At 37.2% G+C, this 23,992-nt stretch overlaps 1 protein-coding gene across 1 annotated transcript; it reads left to right on the forward strand.

The window, feature by feature from the left end:
* Nucleotides 1-4,148: 4,148 nt before the first annotated feature.
* Nucleotides 4,149-22,040, forward strand: QSOX2 (quiescin Q6 sulfhydryl oxidase 2; the record flags this gene model as incomplete). The annotated part of the gene is made up of 11 exons (XM_010183286.1): nucleotides 4,149-4,249; nucleotides 5,365-5,413; nucleotides 6,513-6,618; nucleotides 6,812-6,902; nucleotides 8,117-8,262; nucleotides 8,516-8,659; nucleotides 10,800-10,929; nucleotides 13,241-13,363; nucleotides 14,514-14,664; nucleotides 18,787-18,975; nucleotides 21,490-22,040. Coding segments are annotated over 11 exons (1,781 nt in total), but the record flags the coding sequence as incomplete, so codon positions are not given.
* Nucleotides 22,041-23,992: the final 1,952 nt, after the last annotated feature.

The following is a 23,992-nucleotide window of genomic DNA, read 5'->3' on the forward strand; positions in this document are numbered from 1 at the left end:
GGAATCCAGGGATAAAACACCACCACCATTCGCACGCACAGTGATTCAACTGCAGATTTGCACACCAGCGTCTCTGTGTGTGTTGCAGTGTGCAGGTGGATGTATTGAGGCACGGGAGGTGTGTTTAGACTCTAAACTCTGAGACAAGATCTTTATCTTCTATATGCTTTGTAAAGAGAGTAGTCTGGTATAGAGGCTAACCAAAAAATAAATATTGTGGTACTGAAGAGTCCGTGCATGTGTTTGATTTGTATCTTCCAAATTCAATATAGCACGAAGGGACTTGAAGGGGGAAGAGGAGCACCAGGAAATGATACAAAAATCAAGCTAAGTGAGTCAGATTTTCAAACTTACCGAATTGTGACTTAAAAAGAAATGGTGGCCTCCATGGTTTGTACTGAGGGAGACTTGCATCACTGTGGCTTAGTTTGCTCAGGTTTTTTGGCAGGTGCTGAATTGTTCTACTTTATCAGTAGATCTAAGGTAAGGAAACAAACAGGCCCCTGAGGTATCGGTTAAATTCAGTACCTGTGGTGAGAAGACCTGAGATCAAACTTGTAGGAAAAGTTATGCTTAATATAGTGGTGTTGAAGGCTTTTCAACTGCTCTTAGTTTAGCATTTGACTGAAGAGACATTTCCAGGATGGGGACAGTGATTTTAATGCATTTGTAGAGTTTCGGTTTGAGAGCGAGTGAAGGGCTCTGGCTTTTCTCTGGCCGCCTTGTATGTGAACAGTGTCAGCAGTGAACATGAAATGCAGATGCAGTATTAGGTGTACATGGTTTTGGATATACAGAAATGGAGGCCTACCCAAAAATAGGTCCTGAGGATTGCTTACTGTTGAGCAGAAACTCAAAAACCGAGAAACACAGAGCACTAATGGTTTCAGAGCATTTCAAATGCTCCTTACTTGCATGGATTTTTTGTTTACAAAAGCAGTAGCTTTTTTCTGTTTTCTTTGCATAAGCCTGTGGGACATTTTCACCTTTTGATTTGATTTGCTTGTGGCCAAAACAGTGTTAGATTTTTCTTATTTTTTAAAGAAAAGAACAAGGAAGTGTCTTCACTGCAGTGAAGATCATGAGAAGCCTGAACTGACCAGGGCTTTTGTCAAAATCAGACAATGGTTGTATGTTACTACAGCAGCATGATACCTTTGTAGGCAAGATTTTTTGGTAACTTGTAACGACGTCTTCAAATATATTTATTTTTTTCTCATCTGCAATCATGTTAACTGCAAATGATGTTATACACTTGTATTACCATAACCAGTTCAAGGCTTATCTGCTCTTCAGCCCGTTGAGTTTTTATGGAGACCTTAATTTAAAAAGTGGATTTTTATGTTTGCGGGTACTGCCAGCAAATGCAATTGGCTTCTGGTGTTACTTGTCAGCAAAACGTTTCCATTTTAGTTTGTTGGTAGCTTAATTAAAAAAAAAATCCAAAAAATGTTTTGCCCGCTTAGGCTGTCTCAACATTTATTTTTCAGAAATATTTACTCATCTGCTAGGGTATTACAGCTGTCTTTGGGGATTCAGATTCACCTGCATAGAGAACTCGTAGTTCACTGGGGTTGTGTTTGCTAATTTGGTATAGTCCAGTCAAAACTGGTGCAACTGTGTCATCCAGGAAAGGCCTGTGCTAATGTATTTCCTTTTTATTTAATTTCTCATTTGTTAAATCTTGCCAATACTATCATTGCAGGCTTCGTAGCAGAACAGAACCCTCCTGAAAAATACAGAGTGGTGCTTGCTTTTGTGTAGTTTACGTTTTGAGTTTGGTTCTCCCTCTCCTCTCAGAGGAGGCTTTAAGCTCGGAGTCATTGCTGCTGCATTCCTAATCACACATTTAGTTTTATTACAGTAGTGTCCAACGTGGCCATTATAGTTAATTGTACTTTTTCTGTCTTAAAAGATGATTTAATCTGTCCACCAGAATGCCTGTGGGCTGGAGTTATGTGTAGTAATTTTCTGTGTAGAAGTAACAAACCTTTGGAAATCCAATGTATGACTACCCTGGAATTGCATGCAGAAGCAATCCACTCCTCTGGATTTGGAGCAACTGTTCCAAATCTGGCGATAATTGTTTCTTTCTGGAAATTGTTCTTTAAAGACATTTGATGGGGAACTGCAGAAACCTTGTTGTCATTTGGGAAGCAGCCTATGTGTTACTTCTCAGGTAGCATGCAGTGAGAGATTCCTTGTGATGCATCCCTTATCTTCCTGACTGAAAGTAACACACGGTGATGCATCTATGTGCTGGAGGGAATACACAAGGTTTATACAAAGAAAGTATCTTCCTTACTGTCCTGGTTTTGCTCGCTGAGACACTTGCAGTAAGCTGTGACTGGTGTGTTGGTATTTTGTAGCATTTCTTAAGTGGGAGGTTTGGCCAACCTGCTGCATTTCCAGTTTGTCCAGTGCATTCATGTCACTCATTGGAACCTGTATAGCGTAAGCAGAAGTGGTGTCGGTTAATGTGATACCACTTATCTACCCCTTTCATATAGTTTGTGAGTTAGTATTTCAAAAATGTTAATGCTAATTTAAAATTCATCAGCATTTAAAAAACCAGAACAAAACATTGCGGGCTACAGTGCCACTGTAAACTCTCACAGGCTGTGCACTCCAGTAACACTTTGTAAAGGCAGAGCTCCTTTTTCAGCAGAAGCAAATGTTCAGCAGCGCACAGCCCAGCTGGTGCTCTTTAACCCAAGGGTTTTCGCTGAAGCTGGGTTTGCATTGTTGGAGCAGGCCATTTGCATTGGATTTGTGGTGCCTCTATTCATTGGAGGGAGGAGGATCCAGACAGGTGGAAAAAGGAGGAGTGGTGAAAGTTGAATGAGATAGATACCCAGAAGCCAAACTTTTTTTTTTTTAAATTTATTTTGCATTTTATTTAATGAAATAGACTGTTGTATCTTTTGTGCTCCAGTGAATGTGTGCCCATCTGCTCTAGCATGCTTGTAGTTACTCCTGGTGCCTGTTCAGCTGCTGGCATGTTCAGCACAACTGAAATTCTCCATCAGCTGCCCCATCCTCCTCCAAAGACAAATAAAGGTCAAGCTAAATTTCAAAAGCAGCTAGGCCTACAACTGTCAATCAGATCTTGAACTTGATGAAGCTTTCGTGCTCTTTGCTATAAAAGCAAGTTTAATTTTAGTGCTTAAGTTTTATTTGATACTTGGGAATTGTGATGTACCTTCAAATTCTGCTCACAGCTGTTTTGGTTTAGCTTAGCTTTAAAAAGTAACTGTCTAAGGAGTCTCTTGGAGAGGTTCTTCCTTAAAGTGATTGCTGCAGTGGAGCATGGTTCAAAAAGACAAGTTCCTAGCAAAAGGAGAAGGAAAAAGCTATAAATGAGTTGAAAGCTTTTATTGAAGTTATATAAGCATATTTATAGAAATACTTGATGTCTTGTGGTTATTGCTATGAAACATTTATAAAGAAAACTTACAGTGATGTTCAAACTCAACTATTTAGCACTCTGGTTAAAGCTCAGCGATTTTTGAGGTCTATCTACTGTAGTCCTGAACAGTACTGAAAGGTGAGGGCAGATTTCACAGACAGTGTGTGAGCCCTGTACAGTTCTGGGGGCCTCAGAGAAAATTACTAAGATTGGTAAATAGTGTTCCCATGTTAAAACAGCTGTGATACAAGATGCATCAAATTTATGGGTTTGTGATTGACAGCCATGTGGATGAGTAACTGTTGGATTAATTTTATTCAGTTATATATATTCTGCGTGCTTTCTTGTTATGAGCTTAGCTAATGGGAAAAGCTGGGGAATACAGTCCCATATATTGCAAGTGTTGGGCTGGCCCCTATTTTGTCTTCCTGGATTCAATAAAATGTCTTCGGCTCTGGAGCTGCTCCATTGTGTACTGGGACGCTTTTTATTTAGGCGTATTGAAAATACTGACACTGCTAAGAAAAACAGGGAGGTTTTTGTTATTTTAAAAATCCGTAGATTGTATTACACTTGAGGATAGAAATGAATAGCAAATGAGAATCGACCGAGAGCTGGATTTTTATGCCGTTGGAATCTATCGGAGCTGTGTTGTTGATTTCCTTGTGAAACAGAGTAATCTATCAGCTGGGATCCCTGATCACTTCTGCTGAAAATTGAAAGGTATCTTTGTTTTCAGACTGGGAATCTGCAATTAGAGTTGGTGTGCTGGATTGTGGGGAAGAGGAGAACTACGAGACATGCAAAGAATATGGTATTCACTATTACCCAACTTTTAGGGTAAGTGGCGTAATGTATTGCTTTAGGTAAATGATGCATGTTTTATAGTAACTAAAACCATGACAGCTTCCACGGAGTGTCACATGGAACTGGCTGTTCTTTAGCTGGACTTTTATTTTGCTTCTGCTGAGAAAACACCAGAGCTGATAAAAGATTAATTTGAGTTCATCTCGCTGAATTCAGGAGGTGATGCAGTTACTTATAGCAGTAATTCACACCTCAGTTACGAATCTGAGAAATTCTTATTGAAAGAAGACACCGTTTTAGAAAGTACTATATTGTTGCATTTATATAGCACTTAGTTGTGATACGTTCATTAGTTAATAACAGTTTGTGTAAATATTTTTCAGATTCAAATGTTTGATTGTTAATAGTGCTTTTAGTTTTGGTATGTGAAAGTACAGCTAATACATTACAATTGCATCATGAAGTCAGCTGATTTCATGACCAGGGCTCCAATTAAAAATTTACCCTTGATTGATCCTTCACTGTTTCACTAATTAATATAATAATTTACTTGACCTGGCTTTTAAAAGGGATCTTGTGTTTGCCAAAAGCATCTACCATTGTTCATTTTCAGGTCTAAGTGCAATTTTCAACTTCTCTGTCTTTGTCAACATATATAATCACATTATTAACCGTAAGTGTGAGCAGAATGTGATGGATGAGGAGGATTGAATAAACTGTATTTGTTATGGCAGGAGAGGGAGCAGGAGATGTTTCACTGTAGAATTTGTGATGTTCTACCCTCACAGAAAGAACAATATTCTTTTTATATTTTTTTAAGCTCTAAATTTTACAGTGTAAGTTGGAATGCACTCTTTATTAGACACTGAATCTTTTATATTTTTAATAGCAGAAGGCAAACTCCATTATATATCCTGTTTAACCACTGGAGGGAGTTGAGAAAATGTGAATAATGTTCTAAGTATATACACAGTTGGTAGTACTGATTTGGTAATCAGTTAATTTGTGTTTGAGTTCATGTTTGCTGTGATGGATCAATATTCGGTACTGAATTATGCAATTATAGCTTTTTGTTCCTAAACTGAGCTTTCATCTGATGCAGTGAGTGATTTTCAAAGCAGTAATACTTTTTGTTTTCTTCCACATAGTACTTCAAAGCATTTACAAAGCAGTTTACTACTGGTGAAAATTACAAAGGTAAGAAGTCCCCAGAGCAGTTATCCTATCAGCCAGGAATGTGTTGCCTTTGCCTGTCAGTTAGTTTAGACAGCTAGAGATGGGATGGACAGTGTGTAGCTCTTTCAGATATGATATTACAAGCACTGTATGAAAATGGAATCTCAGGCAGAATTTTAGACAGGCAAAACATTTGGGCTTTGAACTTGAGGCTCACATTCCTGTATTTTTGGGTCATATTTTTCTTAATTTTTGCAGATGGCTAGATAATTTTTTTAAGTTTCATTTTCCATCGCACGCCTCGTCAGCATGAGATCCAATTTGCTTGATCCTGGTGCTTTTTCCTATCTGTCAACCACTTTCCAGGCATCCTGAATCTCTCTGGGAGAAGCCCTATTCAGATGTTGACTAACTGAAAACGGGCTTATCCTGTGTGTCTGACAGGATCACAGCTTGAGGTGGTTTGTCTAGGGACAAAAGTAATGTTGTCTTTTCCAATGGATTAACATTTAAAAGGCCAGAGGTCAGAAGAGAGACCACCTGCACCATTAACCCTTCATGTAGAAGTGAACTGTAGTTGTACCTGTTACTCTTTGGCATTTGTGAGAGTTTTTGCTTTTTTGATTTATTTCTTTTAAAGCAAAAAAAAGATTCTCACACTTCAGTTCTTTCTGCATGTTGTTAGGTGGCTTTATTTGATAAGAATGGTACACCTCTGCCGTTTTTAATGCATAATGGATATCCTTATTGCAAAAAAGCTACTGAAGTTGCCCACATCAGCTAGTGTGAAAATGAGCACAGCTTTAGATTGAAGTATGGTTTGAAGAGAAGATCAGCAAAGCAGGCAGATGGTTTGATTTGGAAAATTCTTGAGGTGTTATTAATTTTGGGATGGGATGACAGCTTTTAAATGTGATCTCATCTCAACATTAAAATGAAATCCTACAACTAAATCCTTAGTCCCTGTTCTTCAGCCAAATAGTATTCTGGTTTTTAAGTCCTAATTTAAAACAAAAACCTGATATTAAAAAGCATGAGAATGTATGAAAACCCTGCATGTGAGTCATTTTTTTCCCCAGTTTTCTGAAGTGGTGTCTTTGTTTGTAACCTGTACTTACAGGAGCAGATCGAGAGCTGCAAACAGTTCGTCAGATGATGATTGACTTCTTACAGAACCATTCCCAAGAGCTGAGACCGCCTGCTTGCCCACCGTTAGATCCAGTTTTGTAAGTTCCTTTTTTAAAATACAGCTGGTGTATGCTTACTATTTTAATTAAAGAAAATGTAGAAGGTTCTGATAAAAGATAAACTTTCTTTCTTATTAGCAGTTCTGCTATGAAATCGTAAAAGGAAATTCCATCAATAACAGTGGGTGGGTTGCCTTCCACCTGTGCTAAATGGCAGTTTTTTTCTTTAAAGGTCCAGTGATATTACTTCTCTTTTTGGCAAGAACAGCCACCATTACACCGCCATCGTGTTTGAAAGTAATAACTCCTATGTTGGACGAGAGGTAATGTATGACTTACGAATGACATAATGACTATGAATGAATGTTACCATAACACAGCTGAATTCTATGTTGTCTAGCCAAGCAACAAAATTTCTAATTATAGGACTGAATCAGATTGTATTCTTGTTTTGTTACTGCTGGAGAACTGTTCGTAATATTCTTCTGGGCTGCTTTTGTGATTTCAACTGTTTACAATAATCTAAATTCTCTGGTTCTCTTCATGTATAGGTTGTAAGAAATTACATTCTAAATAAAAATGATTGCATAAAATTATTTTCATAGCTCTGAGGCACTGAGGAAGTGGAAGTCTTTGGTTTCCCCACCCTCCCAATAAAGTATTTGATTCAGCATCATGTCACCATATAATAAGCCGGCTATTAGCTGTGGCAACTGTTACTTTTCTCTTCCTGCCAAAATCTAGAAAAAGTAAAGAAAATAAATTGCATAATTATCTAGGCATGATCTGTGTAGAAACATCCAATGTCTGTGAAATGTTTCTAATTAGATTTGATGCTAGGATGGCCCAGTTGCATTGGTGGAGGAGGATGTGCTGCCAAAAGTGAGAATCACTTGGAGAAGCAGGCTGCTTCCAGACATTTGTTTTCTGGAAGCTGCTGTATTGATACAAGTGGGCATTGCTGAAGAGAAGATGTGATGATTATAAAATTCTTTAGCATTTTATCTTTAATTTTATTACCTGCTGTTACAGGGAAAGACTGAGTGTCATCTGATTAACAGATGGTGGAGTCTGCTTTCAGAAGCAAAAATACTTGCTAATGTTATGTAGTATTTTGGCTTTATAGAATAGATTAGTGGAATAGAAAATAACATTGTTTTCAAGCTTACAGTGTAAGACAATATGGACAAACCTAATAGAAGTCACAAGAGCTAAAGAAAGGAAAGCCATGAATTTATCACTGATGAGAGGAAGGAAGGAAGGGTGTCTTCAGATTTGAAAGTGAGAGAAGATGTAGCAAAGATAACATTCACCTGAAAGGAAAAAGTATAGTGGAAACTCTGAAACAACAGGAAAAAGAAACACGAGAGGCAGAGAGGGGGGAAAAGTGAAAGAATGCCAAGTAGAAATGTAAGGAGAGTGGGAAGGATGGAAGGTTTTGTAGGTAAAACTGGAACATTTGAAGTGGTAGTGTAAGAGCACAGGCTTGGCTATTCCTTGAACAATGTATAATTCAGGTCATTTTTTCATTACCCAGGTTATCTTAGACTTGATCCAGTATGAAAACATTGTTGTAAAGAGAACATTGAATTTTGATAAGCCTTTTCTTGAGAAACTTGGTATTACCTCAGTCCCTTCATGCTATCTGATGTATCCAAATGGATCCCATGGATTAATTAACATGTAAGTAGTTATCTGAACAGGATGTATTCTTATTTTGAACAGCATTTCAGACCACCAATCCAAATGATTTTTATTACTAATCTTAAACTGAACAGTATCTCATGTCACTTTTTATCAAAACATAACATGTTGTACCAGAACTATAAAACATAGAATAAAATGAATATCTCATTTTATAAGTACACTTACTTGCTTTGGTTATTCACTTAGCCTGAGATGAAAACTAATCTTTATTTTGTCCATTTATGTGCAGTTTGAAGCCTCTACGGTCTTTCTTTTCTTCATATTTAAAGTCACTGCCGGGTGTAAGAAAAAAACTGCTTTTGCCGCTCCAGCTGCCTGCTCAAGCAAACAAAGAGGAAAGTACAGAAATCAAGGTGTGGAAAGAGTTTGATAAGTAAGTGATATCCTCAGTTTTCAGATCAGTGCTTAGTTATTAAAATTTGTGTGCATTTTTTTCTTGCCACTCAGGAAGCTGTGTTGTAATTTATAGTAAAATCCTAGTGCAGGTCAAAGTTTTACTTCATTCAGTCCCAGATAATGCACTTTGAATGGAATAGGTTGATCACTATTGAATGAACTGCATTCGACTACAGAGTAAAATTAAAGACATTCATGCTTAATACTGGAGAAATTATGGCATCAAAACTGAAAGCAGTGCTTTCAGCTGTTGCTTCAACTTCATCCATCAGTATATTCATTAGTGAATTAGTTCAATTCCAACATCAAGGTTACAACTTCTTTACAATTGTGAGCAGTATTTCAAACAATGTAGAGGTAAAATTATTGAGGGCTGCCAATATTTGGTTTTTAGCAGCAATCATCTGCACTGCTGTGGAAGGAATGGTTTTCTCCCAAAGTCTGGTTAAATACTCAATTGACTTTAAAATACCAAGGACTAATCATCCATTACCTGCAGTGTATAGATCACTGATTAGAACTGTTGAAAAACTTCAACAAGCAATCAGTATCCCTGATAAAATTAATAGTGAAATAACAAGCTACACTATTTCTGTAGAACACGAGATTTCTCTTGTATGTGTAACAGTGAAGCAGTGCATGCTAAAAAGTGCTTGTCAAATGCAAGTATAATAAAAAATACTAAAGTCACTGTAAAATATGTTTATCATAGCAAAAACCTAGTAAGGTTTTATCTTCACCCTCTTTCCCAAAGAAGGATGCAAAGGCTTTGCAGAGAGATAATCCCTCAGCATCTTTAGATGGAAAAGATGTAGGACTGAGTGCTTTCATTTTGTACTTATTTTCCTTTCATGGGCACTATTAGTGTCATCTTCTTTCATTACTGTTATAAAATATTTTATAGGAAACATTCTGTTATCAAAACAACTGAGTTAAATTGAGCTGCTTTCCAGCCAGACAAAATCTTGTTGACAGAAATCTGCAATCTAAGTATCTTCTAAATAGTGTCCTTTGGGAGAACCTCATGCATTCATATGGATATCTCTGTTTAAGAAACGTGAAGCAGAATTTTGCTGTATTTTAAATTTGAGTACGCTATTAATTAAGGAGAGAAATTCAGAATAAGTCTGTAGTTTGAGTTACTAAGAGTGCAGATTATTCTGCATTTTAATGTTATTTCCTGCACGTTACTTAGAAAGTGGAACCAGCCAGTTTCTTGAATGACTGCTCTTTTGGTTCTGTTTGCTTTTAGAAATAGTGCTGCTGAACTCTTACAGGCAGTCTTTATTAACTATGTGAACTTCTGTTTGTTTGGTTATGTTGTTCTGTATCATACTGTGCTGTACTGTCTGTACTCTGAAAGCATTGAAATATCGGGTGTTTTACTTGATGCATTAGTACTTTAAAAAGTGGGGTTTGTTGTTGTTGTTCTGAAGATCTTTGGCTTGAGAGGAAACTCTTAAAATGTTTGGCTTGCTTTAGATGTTTACTTGTACCTGCGATAATGTGCCTAATTCTGTCGTAGGAGCTGGTGTGATTAAAATTGCCTGTTAAGCTTGTAAAACTGCTGCAGCTGGGAGGAGATTTCTAGATTCAGTCCTTTCCAACATTGACCTTTTTCAGTCCTGTTTGCACTCCTGCTCTGTGTATAATCTACTGTTGTTTGACAAAAGTCTCCCTTTTTTCATAGCATGTAATTTTTGTGTTTGTGGTCAGTCCTGAAGAGAAGCCATAATTTCTTTACACCAGCTATTTCCTCGCTGACAGTGTCAGGGTTATAATTTCATTACAAGGTAAAGCTGGCTGGGAGGCAAAAAGTTTAGTCAAATATAAAAAAAAATTGTGTGTGATTATGCTTCACGTGTCTAAACTCTAAACAAAAGGACATGAAAGTAATCTTTTTTTTAAAAGAGTGCAGTGAAACTCATTGAACTTGACATTCACCATACTGAGCACCTGAAGTAACTGCTGCGTGTAGGATATCCTGCAATCACCGTGGAGCGGCAAATGTTGAGGTTTTAATGACGCCTGCTATATATCAATTTTACCTTCATGACTGGTGAGAAAATGAGCGAAAGAACCCTGCTACTGGATGACATTATATATGTGTGTTTCAGATCCAAGCTCTACATGGCTGACCTTGAATCGGGATTGCATTACCTGCTCAGGGTAGAGCTTGCAACGCACAAGACACTTGAGGGAGCTGAGCTTAAGACCTTCAAGGATTTTGTTACTGTCTCTGCCAAGGTATACACCTCTAGTCTTTGATTATTTGTAAGAATAAAGTGGCTCTAACATAAAATTTATTATGTGGCGTAAGTCTCTCAAAACATCTTTCACAACGTTTAAATATATACTTCCTTACTAGCTAAAAAAAAGTTTTGTGGGTTTTTTTAGATGTTATTTTTGACTTATTGTATGCTATTCTGACATACAAGGCTGAAATGCATTTTAATTTAATCTTAGACATCTCAGAATTAAATGAAGTTTAAGTACTCTGCAGATATTGAACAAACACTATAAATACAGTCTATTTATCAGTTTTTCAGGATATGTAGCTATTGTAACTGAGTGAGATAAAAAAACCCTTTGTTTTCCATTCTTGACTTCTGGATTTTGTTAGTGTGTACTTGACAAATGGTGTTCTCTTCAGATATATTGGTAACTTCAGTCTAAATTTAGAATGTAATTGAGGAATTGAATTAATTGAGTATTTCATAATAATTGAGGTATTGAATATAATCGAGTATTTAAAAAATAAAGATGCTTACGTATTAACTTTGCGTAAAGTAACAGTGTATGTAATATAATGTGATACGACTTGAAAAAAATGGAAATAATTAACTTTATAACGTCAGCCTACTGAAATGACCAATGTCTCTTTATATTTGCTTACTGAGCAGCTAAGACTTTATTTTATTTTAAAGAAAGTGAATCAGTAGTTGTTGAAGGGAATAGTAAGACCTATATGAATTATTTCCAAATATCTGGGTTTATCTGAAAATCAGACAGTTTCTTGCCCTCCCACCCCCTGCAGCCGTCAGAGGTCAGAAATCTCTAGCTGGCCTCATTTCTTTAAGAAAGTGTAGTGGTAATCTTTCCATCATATTATCCCTAAAACAGCCTCTGCTCTTCCTGATGGCTTGTGGCCAGCTGATGTCATTTGCTTCCCTGGCTATTAGTGCAAAAATAGGGAATGCTCTCTTTTAGTCGCATGCTCATCTCCCAGCTGCCATTACAGAGTGGGCACTGCTGGCCTTTATTTGCATTCTCTTATCGTGTAACGTTTTCCTTGTAGTTATCATTCAGGAGTCTCATCTATTTCTATTGGAAACTCTTTTTACTATCCTCCTGTGTAACAGCGTGTAAATCCTAAGGCACCGAGGTCTCTGGTTCCTTACTCAGGGAATTCTAATTGTTGTAGAATTAAGGTTTTTTTGCAGTCAGTGCGGAAGTCCATTGGTTTTTTTGACTACTCGATGACACTGATACCTACCTGAGATACTGTGCAACTACTGTCTTTTATATCATGCATATAGTAATGCATGATATTCTCTGGGACCTACGGGAATAAATGTAATTCTACTATGCAGTCAGTAATTCAGAGGCGTGCTGACTTTTTACAGACTATTTAAGCATTGTCTTTGAACCCAAACAGTGCACGGGATCCCTTGTGTAAATACAGTACAGTTAGCAAAACGGAGTTCCTGCCCATTAGATGAGCATAGCATCAAATAAGAAGTCTAAATTGGAGGTATTATCTGTAGTTGGACAATGACTGCAGAATGAGTAGCATATGTATAGCAAGTTCTGTCATAAATTGCTTTATGTATTTAAAGTAGCAGGTACAGGGACTTTATTTCCCTATCTATTGAAATACCCTTCCAGAGAGAGCAGTATTTAGGGGATGGTGTGCATATTCTACTTAATTCTGTAGTAATTACAACTATCACTAAAGCAGAATACCATTTCTAGTGTAAAATAATGGCATTACCTCTGATGTACAGTACCTCTAACTTCTTTACGTTGCAAGTTAAGGAAGTCACGATTTCCAATTCACTTTGGAAATCACTGTTATGCATATGAAAAGGAAAATGCTTTTCCAGTTAAACAACATCTACATTTACGGAAATCTGAACAAATATTTTGTAAGAACTAATTTTTGTGATTAATTCTAAGAGTGGGAAGGATTTCAGCCTCTCTGGTTCACTTGGGTCTTATGCTCCTTTCTGAGCTCTACACTGAGCTGAGTTACCTTAATGAGTAATTCTGTGTAATCTGTCAATAGTTGTTCTGTAGCGTTTCTGTCTGCTATTGAGTGGCTTCATTTTACTGGTTGACATTTTGTGCCTGCAACTTGTTAAATTATGTAAGCAAAAGTTAGTGTGAGATGGCTTTTTACTGGAAGCAGAACAAGTAATTAATTTGCTCATAACAAAATCCGAAGCATTTTAAAGACAGTAAAAATACATTTAGATAAGTGTCTTACTGCTAATGAGATTTGTGCTTTAAAATATGGGTATTTTCTTGTTTGTTTGTTTTCTCGGTTTTTCTTCAGCTTTTTCCTGGCCGCCAGCCTGTGGTGAAGTTGTTAGAGACCTTGCAAGAGTGGCTGGTGAGCCTTCCATTAGACAAAATCCCTTATGATGCTATCCTAGATCTAGTCAACAACAAAATGCGGGTAAGCTGTTACTAGTTTCCAGCATAAAATACAGCATTAGTAAAGGATAAGATTCTCTGTAAATCTAAGACATCACTTACTGATGGTCCCTCAGTCATAATGGAGTTATAAGAAGGATAAAATGAAAATAAAGTGAAATCATTACCAGAAAGAGAAATCTGTATGAAGGAATTGAAATGAGAGAATTGACATACACAATCCCGTCTCAGTTTTATAATGAGCAAGCAATTGCTAACACACACACGTTCCCCAACGTCAGCTTCAAATGATGCAAGATTCTTAGCAGGGATTTTTGAGTTGCCTTCGCTTGCTGTGGCTGCTGTCCACAGGATTCATTTGAAGGTCAAGAGTTGAAGTGATGGGAAATCTACCCGTTGAAACGGGCGTTATTCCTGAAGAGTTTCCCAAAATACTCTTTTCATTTCCTGGCGCTGGAAAGGCCTTGCTAGGAATCCCATCTCGATGTGGTAACGCAAAGCCCTGTGATAGGGCCATCCTTGTACAGAAGTTAAAATGAGTATTTCTTCCTGTGGTTTCTGAAATTTGGAAACCACCTGTGTGTGTTAGGAAGCAGAAAGATCAATCTCAGAAAATAAATCTTGCACTGGATTTTGGGTATAATGAGTAAGTAGTGGTTTTGTTTTAAGAATAAATAATAGTGAATTTTACATCTTAGCCTGTTAAGATTTTACCACTGTATGTCATGTAGATCTTGATGAGTAATATGGAATTTTTAATGTGTCCAAGGAAACTGTAGCTCTGAGTTGACGGTAGTATTTGTGTGTGTTGTGTTCATATTGTGCTTGAGAAAACAAGTTAAGCTACTTAATGTATTTCAGACTAATTAGGCATTTGTGATGGGCCTTTTAGAAGGTTTGACATCAGTGACTGTATGTTGTATATCATGTAATATGTTTACAAAAGCAATGAATTTTATAATGGTGCATCAGAGTATCTCAGACTTAAGGATTGTTACAAGTTTAAAATTCGTTTGTTTAAGCATGAATTCATTAGCTTCATTCATTTACGACTGTCCTTGGACCACCTCAGTTTCAGGGTAGGATCAGCTGTGACTGCTGTTATGTGCAGTAGTGAATTTAGGTCCCAGAGCTGCATGTATCTTAAATATGTATTTTATTTTATTTTTCAGATTTCTGGGATATTTCTCAGTAAGAAAGTTCGGTGGGTTGGATGTCAGGGCAGCAGACCGGAGCTGCGAGGTTATACCTGTTCCCTTTGGAAGCTGTTTCATACCCTAACTGTGCAAGCTGCGCTGCAGCCAAAAGCTTTGATAAATACAGGTAAGCAGCAATTATGTGAGGCGCCTGAAGGACAAGACAAATACGTGCAGCAGTTCTGCTATGCAATAGAAAAAGCGACAGATTAGAGCAATTTTTGTGTGTATATACTCAACTAACAGATCTATTGAGGACAGTGGTTTTCAAGGCTGAGTGTTCAGGTTCGTACCAGAAGGGGTCAGAACGTAGCTTTGCTGCAGTGGGGAGACTTTGACGGAAAGCCTGTCAGTTCCTCCTTGCTTAGAAATGTGGTAAATAAAGTATGGGGTTCTAATGATGTGAGCAATGAAGCAGAAAAAGGAGAGAATTTCGAACAAAGAAATGTTGAACTACCTGAGAAGGGATGAAGATTTTTCAGGTTACCTGGGGTTGCACTGCTAATTTAATTTGAGAAGAATGAAATTTAACTGTACAGTTCAGTAGCTAAAAAAGCTGTACACCCGTTAGCCAATCCTGTAATTGTCTTTCTTAAATACAAAATATTATGAATGGGGTTTTTTTCGGCTGAATGTACCTAGTGTCCACTAATCTGTGCAGTGATGTACTGCTTTGCAAGCACTCTGTAAAATTGCCTGGTTTTAGACATGTTTTTTCATCTTGTAAAGCAGAATGTTAATATTCTGGTGATGATTTCTATTTAAGAAACGTGCTAGATAAATAATCTATTTTCCTCGCACAATGGAAATAGGATTACTAATGCTAAAATATTGGCCTTCGTATGTTTTTATTTTTGCCAGGACGGTGCTCTGTTTGATTGTCGTTCTATTTAACATTAGTTCTATTTAAAGACTTTTTAATGTCTTTTCCAAGGAATATAAGAATACCAGATGGACTGCTACTAGACATAAAACTCAGAAATTTGCAATTTGGCAGTTGCTGATGTATGTCAAGAAAATTATTATTTCCAATTATGACACAGATTTGTTCAGCATCACTTGCAATCGTGGTGAAAATCTCTCAATTCTTAATATTGAATCTCCCATAGAATAGAGATGTTTTTTTATATATAGGCAATCATTCTGTTGTTGATTTTTGTTTCTCTCTTTGTCTTGTTTTGTTTGTTACTCATGGGACAGTAGGTTGAACCCCTTTAATTTAATACTGTGCTCTGCCTGGTGAGTTTGGGGTTTTTTTTGTACAGGATGCATAAGTTAAATTTCCCTTTTTTGTCCCAATTGCCAGAGCGTTCTAATTAAATGTAAAAACGTTCTTAATACGTAACGATACAAAATTGCATTTTAAATTGCTCCCGTGTTGCAAGCATGAGCTCTCATCAGTCTGAAGTTAAAAATACACTGCAGAACCTGCGTGAAAACTCTTTGGCACACTTAAGCATCGATTTAAATCGGGACAGATATGTGATGATCACTTCTTATGGCGAAAGAATTGGGTCAGTCTGAGACTGTCGGATTATGTCTTGGGAGGTTTTCCTCTCCTTATTGCTTGTTTAAATCCCATCTACTAAAAAGCATGATGTACTCCCTAATCCTTCCCACCACAGGTAGGGTTTTATGGTTCTTGTCCACTTTAAAGATTAGGGTTACCCTGAATTGCAGTAGTTTGGGAGGAAAGAGAAAAGGAGGATTACACGATGATACATGGCAGATGTTAATAGAAGATTCATCTCTGGGCTGATAAAAGAAAAACAAACAAAATGAGCCATTTTGCAATTGTTTGTTTTCTTTTTAAAGCAGCTGTATTTTTCTTGATAGTTTCCTCTGCTTGCAGAGTCTGACGGTCGGTGGGAACTTGCTATGGCTTTCTTGATATAATGTTTTTATTGGTTTATATTTGACGTGTTTAATGTTGAACGGTGTAATTTGAACCTGCATAAATAAGAGAATCTAAAGGAGCTCTGAGCAGAACTGCCCACATCAGAGGCTGTATAAAATCATTGTAGAAATGTCGTACTGAGTGTGCTTAATTATATGAAATGTGGTTTTGGGTAATAGGATCTGTTGGTGTGACTAAGACAGACTTGTGGATTTAAAAGAAGAAAAAAATTATCTCAATTATTTTTAATCTGTTGCTGAATTTGAAAGACCTCCCCACAAAATGAATTTTCAAGAGCATAGCATTACACAGGAGAACAGATATAATTAAATTTGTGTATGAATTTTTTTTCCCTCCGTAAAGTGGTGTTTGCCAGTAGTCACTTTTGTTGGTTGTTGTGGTTTTTTTCCTACATACGTATTTTAGTATACGTGGCAAAAATGTTTTGCCTGAAATTCGTTTCAACTTTTCAAAATTATTTTTCAGCCTTTCTTTTAATACTGTAATTTAATCTACTTTAATCTCATAGCCTTTATTTATACATGCCTGTTCAATCACAGATATTGAATGTCTGGGTAGAGATTGTTTGCTTTTTATAATTTATTTTTGATTTAAAGACTGGGTTTTGCTGCCATATTTAAGAATATAATGTTATTCTAAATAGAGCTTTTATTACAATCTCTGTGCATTTCTTGTACAGTAACAGATAAGTAGTCGTAGTTTTGAGCAGGTTTTGTTGAGGGTTTATTTTCCAAGAAACAATGCATGTGCAGAGGACATGTGTGCTACCGAACGGTTTGTTACTCACTGCCAGCACAGGACAGTGAGCAAAGCACCGTAACCCATTACTACAGAACCTACAAAACCTGTGTTGTAAATTACTCGCGGTAGAGGTGTTCAACTGCAGAAGTCAGTAATTTGATCAATCTGCATCATAAAATGTGTTTCGTTTGACAAGTGTGTGTTTGTGGTAACATATAGTACATCTGTAGGTACGTGTTGGCATAATTTACTGGGTCAATTAAGCATGAATCAGAAAATCTATGAGACAGAGATGAAACCATTAGGATTTTAACGAATCATATCAGGTTTTCAAGCCACTTATTGATGTAGGGGCTTTCAGCTGTCACAGTAAAGGCCCAGGACAAAGTTCTCGATCTGTGAAGACCTTTGCTTAAGGAAATAAATAAATGAAAGGATTTTTTTGTTCTCTTTAGTGTAAAAGTGTAACTGTTATAAAAAGAATAATGTGTTTCTGGTTTTTTTAGGAGGAATTCCTGAGTTACTCTTGAAAGTCCAAATGTTGCTGAGTAGTTATTACGTGTCTGCATTCACTGTCTGCCAAAAAAGCTGCGGTGTTAATAACTGTAATGAGATTCTGGTTTTCTGTAATACCTCAGAATTACCAAGTAGCAAACAGGCACCTCATGAAATACTTAACCTGGAGTCAAAAACCCTCTGATTTTCAGTAGCAAGGCCGCCATAACTTAGTGCCTGAGCCTAAATGTAAGGGTGAATTTACAACATAAATATTCATTTAGGTATTGGGCAAGGTATTGGAGAAAGTCTGTGTTTCCAGAATAATTGTGTGAAATATAGCGTGGACTTCGTGTGTTTTAACAGCTCCAAAATGTCCTCTCATCATGGGCCTCTGAAAAACAAATTGTCTCATTTTCTTTGAGCTAAGTTTGTTCCCCCCAAATTGTAAAATATTCTTTGGAAGGAGAAATTTCACTGTAAAGAACACTTGACCTTTAACTCCTGTTTTAATGTGTTGTTCAGGGTGACTTTGAACATAATTGTGTAGACTAAATGTGTTAGTATGTATTGGTACAAAGAGCTACTTTGCATTTGTAATAACATTATTGCTCACCTAGCAGTTTTTTGAACATTAGCGCGTTGGAAATAATTCCCTTGTAGTTGTGTCTGATGTCCCAAATAAACTTTCAGAACAGTATGTTTTGAAATGTACTATTTGAGATCACCTTAAACTCTACATTAGAAACCAAATAATTTGGCAACGAGGAAATAAATGTTTCACCTCAGCTACTTAGTGGCAATATTAAATACATATTTTGTTGGGGGGGTGTATTTCTTCTAAGAACTGTGTGAAACTTTTAATCCCTCTTAGTATCTTTGTGACTTACTGAGGTATAGGTTCTGTGTGATGCCACCTGTGCTATGGATATCTTTAAATTATAGAAGTGGCTAATTTTCTTATATCTAAAGGGGAGGTGTAAATTTGCATGGAGAAGGCAGCAACATTTCATTTCCTTTTCCCACGGTTCACTCTTACGTGTGTTGAAGTGCATACGTGATGGTGCTACATGCGTGTCTCATGTGTCTTCCCAGGTCTTGAAGACAATCCCCAGATCGTACTTCAGGTCATGCGGAGGTACATTCACCACTTTTTTGGGTGCAAGGCTTGTGCTCAGCATTTTGAAGAAATGGCTAAAGAGTCCATGGATTCGGTGAAAACCTTGGACAAGGCTGTTCTCTGGCTCTGGGAGAAGCACAACGTGGTAAATAACAGGCTTGCAGGTATGGAAGACCTTGCTTAGGAGAACCACCAAAGGTAGCTGTGTCTGAAAGTCAAGGCTATGGCATTTTATACGATGTGGTTTATATTTGAACAGAGATGTGCAAATAAGGCTCTGTCGCGTGAGTTTAAAACAAGAGTAACTGCTCTTCTGACTTTATTAAATACTGTTTTTGAAAGACTGACTCCACATTTTTACATTGGTGTACAAGAAAGGGCACTGTGTACGAAGCAAAACCCAGAGCATCCCAATTAGCTGTTAAAGACCATCACACTAAGCTTTGTGTGAGTGAGAAATACACTTGAGATACACTGTCCCCCAGCACCACAGTTATCTCTTGCGGTACAGAATGAAAACACTTCATCATTCTCAAAGATACTGTTTTTTTTCCTGAGATTTCACCTGTTGCTTGATGAGAGGATCTTTTTGGAGTATGAATCAAAGCCTTTTTATAAAGGAGTCATCCAGTTCAGCTACTTACTGGTGGATAATAAATAATTAAATTTCTTTCTGTAACAGTTTATGTAGGTGTTAAAACCTGTCTTCATTTTGTTCTGGAGAGATGCTGTATAGAAAATGGTGATAATTGAGCAGGAGACTTTCTCAGGATGAAAGAGCTTTTAACTATTAGCAGATCGGCAACTGAACAAAATAAAATTACTGCGTGAAGAAAATCTGTTCCCCCGCTAGATTGCTGTGTTTTCAGTTAGACTGAAAGTACCGTTAAAATACTGGTTGTATTTAATCCGTTCTGTTATGGGGATATCAAGTAACTAAAGCACTAAAGAAAATTGGTTTCTCTGTGCACTTAATCCCTGTCTGCTGTTATGGATCTGTGTAATGTAGCATTAGTTACAATTTAAATATGCTGTATTGTGGTTGTATTATGGTTATGCTGAATTCCCAAGATTTATGAAGTATTAAACGCTGTTGTGGGTATAAACAGTTTGTCTCCTTTTTCCACAGAGAAAAAAGTACACAGTGAAGTATTAAATAAAAATATCCCCTAATGTTTGTTATGTTGAACACAGAAAAAGGTAGTCCTGTTGACTTGAAGTTGCTAAGTAGTGGAGCAATGTACTTATTTAGAACGTTAAGTTATTGGAAAACACACGTGGGTATTGATTTAGGTGACGCAACAGCCAGCTACAATACCCTTTTAGTAAAAAGTATAAACATACAGGAATAAATAATAATGTTAAATTATGCTTTTTAAGTTTGGTAAAATTTCTCTTTGGGACAGCAACTTAATCCCTAAAAGCTGCATGTGTATTTCTGGTAATATATACAGCTTTCGGTGAGAAGTTGTATTTTCCTGGTCGGTGAACACGCTTTGGCACAGCCTTGACGTTTGGGTCGTGAGATTGTTGTGTATGGCTCTGCCCTGTTTAATTCTTTCCTGTTGCTTTTAAATGCCCAGAATTTACAGCATTCTCTTTGGCAGGAAAACATGCAGTGCTGTAAGCTTTTTGTCTGTAATCTTAATAAGATGTTTTGTTTCTACTTTCTCTGCTAAAACAAATTGATTACTGAGAGATCTTTATTTAAGATACCTGAAATGCAAACTTGTTCTCTTGCTTGTCAATATGAAGGCAAGGAGACAAATATTTTTAAGCATCCTTTGAATTCCTAATAAATATTTTGCTCAAAATCGTGGGGAAGCTTTTTGCCTTTAGAATAAGATGAAAAATAACAATAAAATAAGAATCTATTTCTGAAATATTTTAAGCATTAATGTACGAATAATGTTCTAAAAATTATCTCTATCCACATTTTAAAATGTTGTTTTTTGAGAGGAAAGTGCAACACCAGTTACAGGGTTCAGCCAGAGCAGTGAGAAACTGAAATGTTCAAATTTGATCTAGTTCGAGGCAGCGTTATGTGTTTAAATGCTAAAAAGCAAGCTGAAAAATACATCTTAAATATGATAATGGTTTTTAAAGTACTGGAAATAGTTTACTACAGTAATAATGCAAGCTACGAAAAAGCAAGCTTAGGATGCAATGGTTCCAATATAGAAACATGGCGATATCTGCAAGTCTTTGGCCTTGAAGCTGCTTGCTGCAAGCTGAGCTTCAGGATTAGAGAGCATTGAGTGCAAAAAAGCAGTTTGTTTTGAACCATAATTCAGTTCAACCTCTGAAAGGTGCAGACAGTGGTTTCTCCATAAAATCACAGCAACTGTCGCATCTTCATGTATGAGAATTTGGATTCTGCAGCTTTTACTGAGAGAAAAGGAAAATAATTACGATTTAGTGTTTGTATTTTGAAAGAGAAGCCAATACTTGGGAGTGTAATTGATGCATCCGTAAGGAAACATAGGGATTTCCAAATTTGTTCACGGTTGTCTTCAGTTTGATATAAACATTATTGTGCCATGGGCTTTTTTTGCCAACCTCATTATTTGTAAGTGGAAAAATGCTCTCTGTGGTTTCCAGTGAAGTGCCTACTGCTCTCCCAGCTTTCCTAGTTCATGCACTTCTGATATTTGTATTTCTTTTCTCTTCCCAATTAGGTGATTTGACTGAAGATCCAAAATTTCCCAAAGTTCAGTGGCCAACTCCAGACATTTGTCCTGCATGTCATGAAGAAATTAAAGGATTACACAGCTGGAATGAAGCCCAAGTTCTACAGTTCATGAAGTATCACTATAACAGTGAAAATATTCTGTATAAATACACTGAAAGCCAAACTGACGCCAGTGAAAATGAACAAGGAGATACAAGGGAGGTGAAAGACAAAAGCCTACTGAAGAAACCAAGTGAAAACGGACTAAATAAGATCCAGGACAAAGTAAACATCGTAGATTCAGAACCTAAGGCGTTAGATAAGCTCATAGCAAATCACGGACCTGTCAGAGAGAGCGGGAAAAGTGCAGTTGACTCAGTTAACCTTAAAGAGACGAAGCAGGCCGTGTCGTTCTTGGGCATTGGATTTTCAAACCTGGACATGAGTCTGTGTGTCATACTCTATGTAGCATCGTCCTTATTTTTAATGATAATGTACTTTTTCTTCCGAATGAGATCTAAACGGTGGAAAGTGAAGTATTACCGTTCATCTGTGTAGAAGTTTAAATCAGCACAAAAGTTTTCGTTGTATATGGCTGTTGAGTACCAGATACAGCTTTAATATTTATGATCAGGGATTTTATACACAGTGTTCCTTGTTTCGAAACCCTTTCTTCCCCAGTCATTTTGCAAGTGTTCTAGCTTAATATATGGCGCTCGCTGTAAGCTCCCTAGCACATGGTGCTGTCATGAAATGTCCGCTGAAGTAAGCATGGCATTTTTCAGTTAAGATTTTTCCATGACTTACCACCTACATCCTTTACTCATTTTCAGAGTAAACATTACATTATGCAATCGACTGTGCCTGGTTTTAGAAGGAAATTGGATATTGTTTTGTGTACTTCAAGTCAGGGTTGTTGGGTTTTTTTAATTTATCCAGAGCTGATTTTACCTACCAGAGTACTGAGCAGTTGTGCTGTTACCTTTACTGCTTCATTTGGAGAAGCAAGAATTGTGGTTTTGTGTTTGTTTTTTTCAGCAAACAAGAGTTCTATTCTGATTAAATCAATTCTAAACCCATGTGACTTTCTCAACTGCTATTTACACTACAGATTTGAAGTAGAAAGCATTACGCGTTCAAATAAGTCTTCCATTCTCCCATGCATTCCAGCCAAGGATGTGTGCGCCTCTGCTAGGATGAGAGTTTGGGGGCAGTTTGTATCTCAGTAGCAGCCTGATTCTGATTGTAATGTTGCCATCTGCGTTAGTGGAGTTTAGATGCAAGCCAGGACAGACCCAGACTCAGAGCTTTGCTTGCTCCAATCTTGGATGTGTTGATGGAGCACGAGACAATTCGCCTTACTCATTTATGAACTAGAAAAGTAGCTGAGTAATTATTGTGTTCTCCAGGTGGAAGCCAGTTCTGATGAACTCCAGAAAAGAGAAACGCCATTTGTAGGGAAGGTCAGTAAGATTTGCACCAGCGTGTCAGAACAGATTTACAGGTCTGGAAATACTGAGTTTCGTATGACGTTGGATAACTCTGATACAATATAGTAATTTTTCTTCCTGTGAGGTGGCATGAACACTTCCCTTGGCGTTTCCAGTCCTGAGCTGTAGAGTTGTCTGTACTGTTCTTAGAAGAAAAGCCCCTTTCTCTTGCCCTTCTGCTGGAGTGCCTCTCTGGTTGGGTCAGGAAGGGTTTAACTAATGGTCGAACACCAGAGCTGCTCCATTCTGGGATGTGGCATCAACTGGGAATATGGCAGTTGCCTTCACAGCTCTGTCTGGGGTCCTGGCTGACAGCAGTGAGAAGAAACCATGAAGACAATTATAAAATTACCATTTGGAGTAGGAGTTCCCTTCTGATCCTGGCTGTGGGGGATAATTCACGTCCTGGATAGTGAAGTTTATAATCCTATCCAATGTAATTGAGCATGTTCTAGTTATCCATTACCTAATCTTTAGTTAATCCTAATAGGTTTTGGCCTCGATGTTTTCTTGTGGCAGTGAGTTCTACAGATTAATTATGTTATATAAAAAGGCTTTTCCTTTCAATTCTACATTTGCAACTTTTAATTTAATTGAATGTTCGCTAGCTCTTCTGTTATGTGAGAAGGAATAAATAGTCCCTGGCCAGTTCTTTGTATCTATACTGTTAGCGTGTCCTCCTCTTACTTTCATCATAAGCTCTAGCATCAAAAGTTTAAAGCCTAGCAACAAGAGTGGTCTAGAAAGCACAAAAACTCAACAGGGATATTCTTTTCGTAATCAGATCTGAACATTTCTAACGTAAGTTTCTTCAGCTTCCAACTGGAATAACAAAATTGAGCTTTGAAGATTTACTCTCCCTTGTTCCTTAAGTTGATCAAAATACGATACACAGAGTACGAACCTTCTGTGGTTACTGTAAATGTGTCGGAGGAGAACATCTCCATTTGCATGACGCTGTTAGTCTGACGTACAAAGAGGTGCTGCAGCTGTGGGGTTTTGAAGCCATTTTCACTGTTT

This window comes from Mesitornis unicolor, unplaced genomic scaffold (genome assembly GCF_000695765.1).
Source record: "Mesitornis unicolor isolate BGI_N332 unplaced genomic scaffold, ASM69576v1 scaffold19414, whole genome shotgun sequence".
Taxonomy (NCBI): domain Eukaryota; kingdom Metazoa; phylum Chordata; class Aves; order Mesitornithiformes; family Mesitornithidae; genus Mesitornis; species Mesitornis unicolor.